General features: G+C 38.1%; 1 protein-coding gene across 2 annotated transcripts in view; it reads right to left on the bottom strand.

The window, feature by feature from the left end:
- LOC117905343 (uncharacterized aarF domain-containing protein kinase At1g71810, chloroplastic) overlaps positions 1-14,702 on the bottom strand; it is an 80,366-nt gene that overhangs the window by 25,597 nt on the left and 40,067 nt on the right. For both annotated transcript variants that reach the window (XR_004649726.1, XM_034818250.1), the window contains exons 11-16: positions 11,740-11,854; positions 11,599-11,648; positions 11,378-11,456; positions 10,676-10,726; positions 9,520-9,661; positions 9,340-9,384 (exon numbers count right to left, since the gene is read on the bottom strand). Coding sequence is in view for 1 of the 2 variants with exons in the window: in XM_034818250.1 (XP_034674141.1) it covers positions 9,340-9,384; positions 9,520-9,661; positions 10,676-10,726; positions 11,378-11,456; positions 11,599-11,648; positions 11,740-11,854 (482 nt within the window). In the remaining variant the exon portion in view is untranslated. The remainder of the gene's footprint in view (positions 1-9,339; positions 9,385-9,519; positions 9,662-10,675; positions 10,727-11,377; positions 11,457-11,598; positions 11,649-11,739; positions 11,855-14,702) is intronic.

Below are 14,702 nucleotides of genomic sequence, written 5' to 3'. Positions count from 1 at the left end.
CACGCGTTTTGCCATAAGACAATCCCTCTCTTAGAAGATCCAAAACCATTAAAATTACTAGATAACATGTCAGAGATACTCCTTGGGAAACCCAATCCATCTTTGCTGATTGGAATAATCTGTGCCACAACCCCATCGTCAAAGAGCAATGAAGGAAAAGGTGATCTACTATTTCTCCATTCTTCATACACAACTTACATATGTCAGGGCTAAGTGCTTTGTAGGGTCTTCTCAATTGTAGCAAGTCATTAGTATTAACCTTCTTGTGAGCTACCAACCAGACAAAGGACTTGACTTTGAAAGGGACTTGAGCATTCCAGACAATCTTGGTAGGGAAAACTGGAGGCGACTCAGAATATTGGGATAAGGCCAGAAAAAAAGATTTGACTGTGAAAAGACCTGAAGGAGATAAGGACCAGGATCTCTTATCTGGAACGGAAGGTGATATGCGAAGACGATCAAAAGACCGCATAAGGCCCTCTAAATCATCTATCTTAGAATCAGAAAGATTTTGGCAAAAATTGAAATTCCAAGAGAATGGGCGAGTATATCCAAGAATTGATGAAATAAGAGCATTTTTATCCATGACTACGCTAAGTAATCTTGGATATTGGACTCCCAAAGGTTGTTCCCCCCACCACAAGTCATCCTAGAACCGAATTCTATCCCCATTACCTACCACAAACCGAGTAAACTTGGAAAACTCTTGGTAGACTAGTGCAATGGCCTTCCAAAGACAACGATGAGACCATCTAACTATGTTGTTAACATTCCAGTCATTAGAGTGTGATCCATAAATGCTTAAAATAACCTGATGCCACAGAGCTGAATCCTCCCTAGGATATCTCCACAACCACTTCCCTAAAAGAGCGACATTTCTTATAGATATCTTTCCAAAACCCAATCTCCCTCTCGATTTCGGCTTACACACTACGTCCCAATTAACCAAATGGTCTCTTTTGCCTTCCCCTACGCTTGACCATAAAAAATCTCTTTGCATTCTCTCAATTTTTGCTGCCACAGAGGCGGGAATCTTAAACAAGGAAAGAAAGTAACATGGCATATGGGTGAGACAAGATTGAATGAGAGTTATTCTGCCTCCAAAAGATAAATATGCCTTCTGCCAGCCATCTAATCTCCTTGATATCCTCTCAATCACAGGATCCCAAAAGCCACACGCCTTAGGATTCCCTCCCAGAGGAAGACCCAGGTAAAGTATAGGCCACCCAGAAGCCTTGCAGTTAAGCATCTCGGCCAACTTAGAAAGGTGATTCTGCTCAAGATTAATACCATAGATATTGCTTTTGTCAAGATTAACTTTCAAACCGGAAATATGCCCAAACACTAGCAGGAAATTCTTAAGGGTCATCATATCCTCCTCCAGAGAGCTGGAAAAGAAAATGGTATCATCTGCAAATTGTAAGTGGGAAACCCTTGTTCTGTTCCTACCCACCCTGAAACCCTCCAAGACGTTTCTCTCCTCAGCTTTCAATAACATCCTACTCAATACATCTGCCACTATGGTGAACAAGAATGGTGATAAAGGGTCTCCTTGTCTTAAACCTCTAGATGCCTTAACCCACCCTTTCGCATTACCATTCACCAAGACTGCAAAAGAAACCGAGGACAAGTAACCTCTCATCCATTTCCTCCATCTAAGACCAAACCCTTTCATCTCCAACACATGATCCAAAAAATCCCAACTCACATGATCATAAGCCTTTTCAAAGTCAATTTTGAATACAACTCCTTCCTCCCCTGATCTTCTTTTCTCATCCACTATCTCATTGGCTATGAGAACTGCATCCAAAATTTGTCTCCCTTGAACAAAGGCTCCTTGAGTAGAATGGATGGTCTCGTGAAGTACCCCTCTTATGCGCCCTGCTAACACCTTGGCTATTATCTTGTATAGACTAGTGATCAAGCTAATAGGTCTAAAGTCTGAGATTCTCCTTGACATGCTTTTTTTAGGTAACAGAACTATAAAGGAAGCATTAGTGTTTTGATTAATAATTCCGCTCCTATGAAATTCTACAAACACTTTCACTAGATCCTCCTTTATCACTTCCCAACAATTTTGAAACACTGCAATGGTAAATCCATCCGGCCCCGGAGCCTTATCCCTGTCCATCTGAAAAATAGCCTTAAAAATCTCTTCTTCAGTAAAGGGGGATTCCAACCTAAGCGCACTCTCTCCAGATATAGGGGACCAATCTAAGCCTTCCACTCTCCAAGGCTCTCCAGGAGGACTCGCGTAGAGGTTTTCAAAATACCTTAAAATCTCCTCTTTTATGCTCTCTGAATCATTCATCATTAGGCCATTTTCATTCTCCAACTCCTTAATAAATTTCCTATTTCGCCTGCCATTGGCCACCTTATGAAAAAATTTTGAGTTGCAATCCCCTTCTTTTACCCATTTCACCCTAGCTTTTTGTCTCCAATGTATTTCTTCCTTCAAAATCAACTCCTCTAGCTCCCCTTTTCTTAAAACTCTTTGGGCTAAAAGTTCATGGGATAGGCCCCCTTCTTGCTCCAACGAATCAAAGTTAACTAAATCAGATAAGATATCTTTTTTCCTTTTACTTAGCTCTCCAAAAGAAGCCTTATTCCACTCTTTCAATTTGGCTTTACCAAACTGTAATTTCCTCATGAACTTGTGCCCTTCCCACCCATTTCCTTGAAACTCCCTCCACCATCTTCCAAAACTCTCCTTAAAACTAGGATGTTGCAACCACATATTCTCAAACCTGAACGGCGTTGGACCCCACTTGAACGGATTAGTTTCCAAGACAATCGGCCAATGATCCGATGTCCATCTTGGCAGTACTCCTTGAATACTTTGAGGAAATACTTGTTCCCACTCATTTGAGTACAGGAAACGATATAATCTCTTGCAAACAGGATTTTCTTGCATGTTTGACCAAGTAAATGATGCACTCCTTAAAGGTAAATCTATCAATTCGCAATCTCTTATGAAATCATCAAAATCCTTCATGCTTGGGGTTAATCTAGAACCGCCCAATTTTTCTGAACTTCTCCTTATGACATTAAAGTCGCCGCCCACACACCAACGCGGATAAGCAAACCCACCAATGTCTGAAAGCTCCATCCAAAAATCCTTCCTGAGAGCTGAGTTGTTTGGACCATAAACTGCAGATAGCCATACAGATTCGCAACCGTCCAATACGAACTTGATTGAGACCGAAAAAGAACCTAACACTACCTCCTCCCTGCACAATTTTTTAGCGTCCCATATGATCAAAATCCCACCCGAAGCCCCACATGCTGGAAGGGCTGCCCAATCCTTATTTCTGGCTGTCCAAACACTACCCACGAATCTTCTATCACACTCCTCCTTTTTGTTTCCTTAATCATCACTACATCCGGCTTTTCTAATCTTAAAAAATCCTTAACCACCCTTCTCTTTTTCTTTGAACCCAAACCCCTGGTATTCCAACTGATTATCTTCATGTGAAACTCTCTGACCCTAATCTCCGAACCAAAACCAATTAGTCTCACAATCCTGTGGAGCATTTGCTCTTCCTCCTGGAATATACTTTGATATTCAGAGTCTTTAAAACCTCACGTACTTTTGCTATTTTCCTAGGGGACAGTCCTTCTATTTGGAACTCGCCCGAAGGAGAGCCCGCAATACCTCCCAAGTTAACTGTATCCTTACTGGACTCCTTGACAGGTGATCTTAAATTAGTTGAGAGAGAATTGACACTCTCAAGTATCTGGTAAGGACAAGTAGGCTGGATCACCTCCATTTCTATTTCTAAATTAGGGATATCAACAGAAGTTTGACCATCATTGTTGACTTTTTTGAAAAAAAAATTCAAAGTTTACTCGGTCTTCCATAAGTACCAGAGATTGAGAAGTTGAGTCGGGAAGCAAGGGGGTAGGGGGACTCAGAATGTGGACGGAAAGATTCAAGAGGGATTTAGTGGAGCCACTAGAAAGGGGTATATATGGATGGGTGGAATTAAAAAGTGAAGGCGTTACCTCCAGAATTTCCGCAACCATCGAATCACAGTTCCCCATCAAGCTAGGCCCTTTACCTCTGGTTTCTGGTGAAGATGGCTTAACCATGATTGTTGAGCCACGAGAATCAGACCCCACTCGGCCCAAAAAACCTTCCATATCTTCGTCGGATGAAAAAATGTTTAGATCTGCTTCCTTTCTCGGCGACGCATCCCTTTCCCCTAATTTCTTCTTGCGAAACCTTGGAAAACACGGAGAAAAGAGAGGGCTTGCATTTGATCCTTTGTTCGCCTGAGATTCGGCGCCTAAATCGTCTATCTTTGGGTCCTCTTCATTGTCCACCTTGATTTTTCCACGCGAAATGGGCTCACTGCTGCATCGGATACCTTGTCGGTGCTCTGAGCTTGGGGGAAAGAAAGTTGACCACAGCTTCCTTGAACCGTACAACACCTTCTTCTCTGCCAGCCTGCTCGACTGAAACTCAAGGAGTCCAGGAGCTGATTTCCCCTTTTCGATTGTAGAAGAAGAGTCTTCTTCTTCCTTGCGTAACGACACCATTGTCTCAACTGGGGTAGCCTCTTTTGGGCTTAGGCCCAAGCCCAGCAGGCCTTTAAGCTTGCAGCCCATTGTAACTGCACTTGGATCAATATTTGCTAGCGACTGGGCCTTCCTCTCACGGGCCCGACAACCCACATCAGCGATGGCCTCATCTTCTCCGGCCCAATCTCCTCTTTCTTCACCAATCCCGTCCATCCCATCTATTGACTTCAGACGAGACTGTGACGGGAGTTGGCAGCCCTTACCCCTTTCTCCCTCCTTCCAATGCCTGTTATCTTCCCCGACACGGTACCTTCCCTCCGTCGTTGATCTGCCGCACTCCCCTCGTCTTCCTCCACTTGTCCCCGTGTGAGAAGCGACAGCCACCCGAGTCGACTCATCGTTTCCGCTACCTCTCCGTCTTTCTTCGTCTCCGACCACAACGACGACGACTGTAAACACCCAATCTCCATCAGTCACCTCTAGCATAGCTGGAAGTATTGCCCTATCCTTCATTACGATCTTTAACCTTGCCCTGCTGAGATCAAATAACTTCAGCGTACGCCAATCGATTTCATTTAGAGACCCCCATAGGTGTAAATGTCGAGTCTTGTATGAGAGAGATAGACGAGTTTCTCCACAAGTCTTTGATATCTCCCTTTATCCACTGGAGCACTTCCTTTGACCATTCCTAGTTTAGTAGTGTAGTCCATAGGTGTGTTTGCAGGTTTACAACCAAGCATCCTAGTTTCCTTTAGCAAATCTAGGATATACTTATGTTGGGAGACTACAATACCCATTTTTGATCTAACAATTTCCATCATAAGAAAATATTTAAGATTTCCCAAGTCTTTAATTTCGAACTCATGGGAAAGAAAACTCTTGAGCTTGCCTATTTTTTCTACATGATCTCTAGTTAGGATTATGTCATCCACATAAACAGTGATAATGACAATTCTTCCTTTAGTACTGTGCTTTACAAATAGTGTGTGGTCAGATTGACACAGGGAGTAACCAAACCTCTTTATAGCTTTGGTGAAACGATCAAACCAAGTTCGGAGATTGCTTGAGACCATATAAAGATTTTTTTAGTCTACAAACTTTGCCAATGTTTGTCTCAATCTCAAGACCTGAAGGAATTTCCATGTACACTTTTTCTTCTAAGTCACCATTGAGGAAGACATTCTTGATGTCCAGTTGATGAAGAGGTTAATCTTAGTTAACAGCTAACAACAACAGAATATGAATTGTGTTTAATTTGGCAATTGGAGCAAAGGTTTCTCATTAGTCAATTCCATAGGACTGCGTAAATCTCTTATCAACTAGCCAAGCTTTGTACCTGTCAACACTCCCATCTACTTTGTACTTGATTGTGAAGATCTAATTACTCCCGAACGGATTCTTTCATTTTGAAAGTTCAACAAGCTCCCATGTCCCATCCTTTTCAAGAGCTCAGGTCTCTTCCTTGATGGTTGTCTTCCATTTAGGCATTTGTAGGGCTTCTTAGAAATTGTTGGGAATTTCAATATCCGTAAAACTGGTAACAAAAGTCCGATAACCTGGTGACAAACTTTTATAGGAGATAAAGTTAAAGATTAGATGATTTGTGCAAGATCTTACTCCTTTCGTTTTGACAATTAGCAAATTGAGCTCATCATCTTTTGACTTATTAGGATTAGAATCAATGTTACCTAAGTGTGCCTCTTCTAGGACTGAATTCGGTTCGCTTTCATGTACTAGTCTCGAGATGTATTTGTTGTTCTATATCTTCTTGAGACTTCTTCTTTTTCCTTGAGTAGACAATGAACTCATTGCTATTGATAGTTTGAGATTGATTTGGGCGAAAAGGAGTATTTGGCTCAGTGCCTACAAATTCAATAGTTTGGAGTGGGACACTTAGAGTAGGAAAGATAGGGTTAGAGTTGTGAACAATAATAGACTCAAGTGTTTGAGGTTTGGTCATCGTTTTTGTTTCCCAAAACTAGCTTTCTTGAATTCTAATCTCCCCTTGAATATCGATTTTGGAGTAATAGGACTGATTTTCAAAGAATGTCACATCCATGGAGGTGTAGAACCTTTTTGTGATGGGAAAGTAACACTTATAGCCTTTTTGGTTTGGAGAGTATCCTAGAAAAATACACTTAGTGGCCCTAGGATCAAGCTTACTTCGATGTTGTTGGGGAATATGAACAAAGGCTGAGCGAATAGAGGAAATGAGCCGAGTCCTAGGGTATGATTTGAGAAAGACTTTGCACAGTGTTTAAAAACTCAGGAAATGGGTAAACATTCTATTGATGAAATAGGCTGTAGTAAGTATAGCTTCTCCCCAAAAATTTTTTGGGACATGGGAGGAGAGCATAAGTACCCTTGCAACTTCTAACAAGTGTCTATTCTTTCTCTTAGCTATCCCATTTTGTTGAGTATTAATGCAAAAACTTTGATGAACTATACCTTCTTTTAATAAGAATTCCCCTATGATAGAATTTAAATAATATCTTGCATTTTTAGTTTTTAACGCTAGGATTTTGGCATAAAACTGGATTTGGATCATGTTATAAAAATTTTCGAAAATTTGTCCTACTTTGGATTTTTCTTTCATCAAGAATATCCAAGAAATGCTAGTATGATTATCTGCAAAGGACACAAACCATCTAGTCCCTGTTATTTTTTTTTTTTATCTTAGATGACCCCCAAACATCACTATATATCGTGGAAAAAGGGTGATATGGTTTGTATGGTTGAATTGGATAAGGCTTGTGAACATGCTTAGATACTTGATAAATTTCACATTGAAAACTATATGGACTTTTAGTGAATAATGATGGAAAGAGTTTTTTGAAATACAAGAAACTAGGATGTCGTAAATAATAATGCCATAACATAACATCATTATCTTTATTAGAACTAAAGATAGAGTCACTTTGAAAATATAGCGTCTTGAATACACCTTAGCATTGCCAATCGTCTTCCTCGAATTCAAATCTTGAAAAAACAATGGTTTGGGAAAATTTTAGTAACATAGTTCTTTTCTTGAGTGAGTTTACTAATGGACAAAAACTGCAATCCAAGTTTGGAACCAAAAGAACAAAGTCAAGAGTTAGGTCCTTAGACACGACAATAGAACCTGTATGAGCCACCTTTGAGAGAGAACCATCAGCTATATGAAAAGTATAATTCCCAGAATAAAGCGTATAATTTTGAAAAATTGTGGCATCTCTAGTCATGTGATCAAAAGCTCCTAAGTCAAAATAACAAATGACTTAAATTTTCTTTTTTACTTTTAGGGCAGCAAGAAAATTACCTTTTTGAGCTAAGGACCTGGATCCGATGATAGAATTGAAGGAATTTGCCACTTTTGGGGTTGGTTAAATATTTTTTGTAATAGTTCCAATTGCTCTTTGTTGAACAGATTGGAATTAGGTGGTACTGGGTTGTCCTCAACAGTGACATGGTGTCCTAGACTTTCTTTATCATTTTGAGGACATGACGACTTCCAATTCGCTGGTTTCCCATGGATTTTCCAGCACGTGTCCTTGGTATGACCTGGTTTTTGGCAGTGATCACACCAAGGTCTTATTTTTCTTGGTTGATTGTTGTTATAAGGATTGGGAGGACCTCGAGCCGCTAGGGCTGAACACTCGGTGATAGGTTGGTTGGTTTGTGCCCCCAACATGACTTTCTTTCTACTTTCTTCTCAACGCACTTTTGAGGTTGAGGAGTCTTTCTTAGTGGCCATTCCATATTTGGTCATGGACGGATTGAATGGTTCAGAATTATCTCTGATACCATGAAGAAATTTGAGGAAAGAAGAAAAAAGAACTATTATTTTTCTCACACTATTCAAATTGATTATTGCATCGATGTTTATACATGAATGACTAAGGTCATCTACCTTAAAAAAAGAAATCTAATCCTTGATTTTAGGAATGAGTATCTCAAAAAATCAGGAAATAAAATTAGAGTAGGAAACAACTGTATGCAGTATAGCTAGCGGTACAGTTGTATGCACAATTGTACTTTTTGAATTTCCACAGATAGCATGGAAGGAAAAACATGTAAGGATTTTCTAGGATATGTAAAGAACTACAGAAGCCATATGAGACCTAATTTATCTTTATTTTTCTTTTTGGGCCTCAACAATTGTAGCTTTCAAGGGGACTCCTCTCAATGTAATTAAGCTCAATTAGGATTCTATGTGTGAATCATGAGAGTAAAAATAGTTGAGCTTTGAGCAAAGCTTCAATCTATAAAGAGTAGAGTAGCTTTTTCATGTATATTACTTTTGGCCGATATATTAAGGTATAGGCCGCCTTGTTTTGTACTTCAGGGAATTTATCCACTTGCTTTGGTTGCCTAGAGTATTGTATCTAGGGGAAAGGATTCCTTATCCTTCACATGTTCTTTCAATTCCCTATCAATGAATTGTTGTTTCTGATAAAAAAAACATTTGTTAGCTAGATCACCATGATGCCTACATGTTACAAACTGAACATATGGTATGTGTGTAAAATTAGACATCCAATATGCTCACCCCCATTATCAAGGATTTAGATCCATGCCTACCATGAAAAGGATGCTCCATGCAGAAAGGATGTGCAAACCAGGTTGGTAGTCATCCATCCTTAGGTTGGGAACAGAGATGTGAGTTAAGACAAACAAGAACTATGTCATGCATCAAATTATCACAATCGATTAGTGGTATAGATTTGAGAAATAAAGGAAGCAATGAGGGTATATGTTTGAAGCATGAACAACTCAATTTGAACATAAACATGAGAATTATAGAAGAAAATAAAAAGAAAGAGAAGAAAATCTTACCTCTGATAGCAAAGACTCTAGACGATCAATTCTGAACACGCCTTCCTAACAAGACACATTCTAGAATCAGGGATAGTGGTTCTATATAAACATTGTTTGTGTAGAGAGAACAATCAGGTTAATACATGTACAGGGCAAAACTGACATACTTGAAGGAAAAGAAAGTTTTCATAGATTTACCTTATAAAGAAGAGCCTGCAAAGAAGACTTCAGTTTGGGTGAGCTGTCAGTTAGAACTTTTCTAGCAATCCATGGGTATGTACTACCTAAAACTTTGTAATCTCGGTTAAAACCGATTGCAATTCCCTCCAAAACAGCAAGGCTGAGAGATAGCGGAAAAGAATTTGTAGTCACAAAGAAGCACATTATATGATGTAACATGAGAAAAAAACCACCACCCTCTCTAGCAAAAGACCTGGAAGTCCACTAGCGAACCCTTGGATTGATAGTGGATCTTACATCTAAATAGAAAAAGTAGAAGAAAACTCCAGGCAAAGAAACACTAACAATAATTTGTCTACTACAACCCCATTATAAGCAAGGACTCCTTAGAACAGGAAACCCCTAGAAAAATTTCTGAAAAGTAGAAAAAGTCCCAGAATTGCTAGAACCACCAAAGCTAACTCAAAATTACTTAATTCCAAAAATTAATCTAGAAAGCAAAAGAACAAACAAGCTTGCTAAAAGTACTCCAGGCAAAGAAACTCTAATAATAATTTCTCTACTACAACCCCATTATAAGCATGGACTCCTTAGAACAGGAAACCCCTAGAAAAATTTCTGAAAGTAGAAAAGTCCCAGAATTGCTAGAACCACAAAGCTAACTCAAAATTACTTAATTCCAAAAATTAATCCAGAAAGCAAAAGAACAAACAAGCTTGCTAAAAGCTAAAAATTTCTAAAAAGGAAAAGAACCTTCACAGAACTGCCCGATAAAACTGTTTTACTATTCTCAGAGCCAAAATTGCATCCTTGAACAGTGAAGCAACTCAAAACTACCTCTAGAACATCTGGTCAATACATTAAGAACCTGTAACTCCTCTCAGATCAAAAGTTATGCTAATTTAAATCAATTGCAAAATCAAGGCACTGGATTAACCTGTTTGGCCTTCTATACATCTATCATTCTAAATAATTAGTGGATGCCCATTCCATGCCATTAGAGTAATCACAAGAAGCAACAAGGCAGATTAAATTATTCAACATTTCTAATATACAGCCGGTTATTCAACAATTCTTATAAACCCAAGTAACCATCTTAAGCTTTCAAAAAAAGTAATAACAACACATGCAACAGTGGAGAGGTTCACAGGATCTCCTTCAAAAGAATGAGTACCTTCGAATAACAAGAGAAAAATATGAAGGTATCCGGAATTTAAACTTGTACCTGAAAATAAAGAAAATAATACATGAACTCATATGAGAACAACATTGAAAACTCTTTCTAAGAATTTAAAACACTAGACTTGAGAAATTGAACACCTATGTTCATTCCTTTTTCTTTTTGAATGACATTCAAATGTTAATTCTTTACTACCCATAATAATTCTAACTTACAAAATAATGTTTTAGAAAAAATGAACTGCCTTTTTATTTTATTTTATTTATGCTGGTGGTGTGGAGGTTTGTTCTTGGTTTCTTTCTTTTGTTTCGTTTGTTCTCTTTGTTTTTGCTTTATTTTCCTTAAAATTGATTAGATCTCTTGTTGTTGCACCCTCTAGTAATCTCTTTCTTTCTTCCTTCTTTCTTTATTTTTTTTTAAATATATAAATTAACATCCTCTCTTGTTTTTTTCCTTTAACAAAGAAAGAAAAAAAGATGATGTTGAATTCAATTCAGGGCATGGTATTGTGTTACAAGGAACAAAAAAATGAAAATGAACCACTACCATTTAAATTCTTAGAATAATCAACCTTGTTCATCCTTAATTGTTTATTTGACTTAACCAAAGTAAAAATCATCTCCTGTAGCACATCAATTACTATTGATATAAATATGTAATCTGCAAACAGATATAAAGGATATCAGAACACCTTACATGGTGCTTCCTAAGTTCCCTAAAAGATCTCCAAAACTTATATTGCGAACTCCTTTGGCAACAGCCATTTGAAAGACACCTACAAACAAATGATGCTCATTGAACCAATTAATAGATAGCTGCTCTGGAGATAGAAGTAAAAAGACTACAAACTGAAACAACCAGAACCCCTAGGTTCATGTAGATAGAAAAAAGGAAAAGAGAGGAGGGTGGGGTGGAACCAGTTAATGCATCTGTTACAGCATCCTTGTCTGCAGTTGGCGGAAGAAGCCTGCAGAGTTTATCGGCAAACCAGCCTTATAAATATCCTCATCAATGAGAATTATCTCTTCAGCAATTTAAGGGGAAGATAATTATTATACCCAAGAGTGACGAAGTCCTTAGCCAATGCATCATAATCACGGTTTACAAGATGGAGACAGGCTTCAATAAATCCATCTCGGAGTTCTGGTTCAAATTCACCCATCATACCAAAATCTGGTGATAAGAGATGTTAAAAGATGGTCCAACATGATACACACACACACACACACAAGAGTTTGGTCAACACAATTGAACCCAAAATGACAGTAACTGATAGACAAGTTCTCATAATAACACAAGCAAAAGAGATTCTATTGGGATTGAGCTTTAAAAGCAAGACATGATGTGACAGAGCTAAACTTGAGCTTCAACTTTATTTGTTCATTGTATGCATTGATATTGACTTGACCATTTTAGACCCATCATGACTTGGATGCATTAAGAGCTGTACAAAAGATATAAGTCATAGGTTCCTTACAAGATGACCACAATTAGTTCATGGATTTAGACAAACTAGTTGAGATTATAGTACACTACCTCCTAATTGGAGGGATAAGTTTCCTAGGCCATCGCGATGAGTTTCTCATAGTGAGTGCGTTAGTGTTATGATTACATATTAGACAGGATTTGCGGTGAATCATGACGTAAGACTATCGGGTTGTCATGATTCACTAAGTTACTATGTTGCATGAACTCTCAACCTTGTGAGGATATTGAAACTATGTTGAAATCAATTGGAGACTTTGACCTAATGAATGAGATTCTAATGTGGTCATATATCCTTATAAATTGGGTCACTGTTCATGAGGATTGGTAGAAACATGTATTCTTAATACAAGCACCATGATATCTCATGGAATTGATACAACATGTCCCCTTGGGTGATCCTAAAAACATTTGATTATGAAATCTGTGGTCATAGTAATTCCTCTAGTGGTATTGTTGGGATAATCAAAAGGTGTTTGTTGGCACAAATGCTAGATTTTTTATGAACACTACATAAGGTAAGTGATAAAGTAAAAAAATGATATAAATTGGAATACATTAGAAGATAATTTCACTTTGACAAGTTACAATGGATCTAAAGATATAAGCACATACCATTCCTGATACTTTTAGTGCACAAGTGTCTCATTGTAGTGGGAGGTTTGTATCCCATGGATTATGACGAACAATGTGTCGTGTTAGTGCTCATATTTGGCAAAGGGCCTTATGTGTACAAGAGACGCAAAGAAGCATGGTGGTATTTTTAGATCTTGCAGGAAGATGACAATTTACTCATTTAGAATGATGCAAGGATATTGTCAATGGTTAAGATCAAGTTCTCTACTTGGTTTTAGACGAAAATCTAGAAGGGTGCAATATATTCTTGTGATTAAAGTCCTTAGGGACTGCAATAATAAGAAAATTGTGCTATGTCACCTACAGTGACAAGCATTTAGTTAAATACATGATGTAAGACTCCAAGAAGGGTTTGTTACCCTTTAGTTTTGGAGTTGTCTTTCTCAAAATTAGCATCCTTGGACATTTGAGGAGAGAGATCGCATTAAGGTGGTATCCTATGTTTCTGCAATGGGTAGCCTTGTATATGCGATGCGACGTGTTAAACAAGATATTTACTTTATTATAGGGATGGTGAGTAGATATCAGTCTGATTCATGATTAGATCTTTGGGTGGATGTTAAACATATACTCAAGTATCTTAGGAGAATGAGGGAATATATGCTTACGAGTCTTTGAGATGAGTTGGTACTTTTTGGGTGTCGAGAATTAGATTTTCAGTCTGATGAGGACTGTCATGGGTTTACCACTAGGTATGTCTACACTCTAAGTGGTATTAGTTGTTGCTTTTAAAGCAACAAAGGAATCCTTTTGGCTTAAGGGTGGTTCCTTTGATTGTATCGTCCAAGATGTTGTTATGTGATAATAGTAGGGTGATGGTACAATCTTAAAGAACTAAAGTACCGCTGGTAGAGAACACAAAGAGGAAGTGCCACCTTTTAGTGAGATAGTTCAGAGAGGTGATATGATTGTGGAGCAGATTCTTTCTACAGTTCCCAGTTTGCTTTTAAGGCTAATGGGAGTTTGCTAGGATGAAGACCTTAAAAGCAAGATATGATGCAACAAAGTTAAACTTAAGCCTCCACATTATCTAGAAGGTTAGGTCATAGAAGTTTTATATTAAGGACCAAATGTTATAGGGGAAATGGCCTTAGAGATTCTCTAGACAACAACATTGTTTTTTTAGTAACATATATGGTTAGGTGATTGACCTCTCAAGCTTCAATCTTTATATATTTTTAGAGTTTCAAGAATTGGAGACTTTTTTGTTCTTTTACTCTAGTTCCTTCCTTCACCTTACTATCTTGGTAATTTCTCCTATCTTAACTCCTTCCACCCCTACCAAATTCTTTTAGAATTCAAAAGCTTCACCTAAGGTTAAGGCTTCTACATGGCTTGTGGCTAGTAAGAATGTTAAAACCAAAAATACGCTTCAGGTGAGGATGTCTGTAAAGCTCTCAACCTAGACCAACATGTTATGTTTCACTTTCTTCATTGTCTTATAGCATTGAGACTTTAGCATCAATTGTTTAGACCTACCAAGATTGATAGGGTGCCTTCCAAAGGTATAGAAAATATGTTAGTAAACTATTTCCAAGGTTTTGAGAATCAATTTAAAGAGGGAGTTTTTTGACAAGTAGCTATCTTATTCTTGATATGGTTTTTATGGTTGGAGAGATGTCAATCTTTGAGGACAAATGGTTATCCATGGAGGCTTTGGAATTTGGTTTACTTTTAATCCTCCCTTTAGGCCTTGATTATTGATCCTTTTGCAAATATACCTTTGAAGTGAATTGGAAAAATGTTTGTTACTTCGAGAGATTATGTGGGGAGACTTTTGTTTAATTAGTTACCTCATCCGGAAGAGGGTTTAATAAAGTTAAACTTTGAACACACAACTTTGATGTGTGTTCATTTGGTAATCTATTAGAGACATTGTAAGAGATCATTCAGGTATGAT

The sequence above is a fragment of the Vitis riparia genome, chromosome 18 (assembly GCF_004353265.1).
Source record: "Vitis riparia cultivar Riparia Gloire de Montpellier isolate 1030 chromosome 18, EGFV_Vit.rip_1.0, whole genome shotgun sequence".
NCBI classification, from domain to species: Eukaryota; Viridiplantae; Streptophyta; class Magnoliopsida; order Vitales; family Vitaceae; genus Vitis; species Vitis riparia.
Note: the sequence above shows the minus strand (reverse complement) of the source record. Positions and strands in the feature narration are given on the sequence as shown.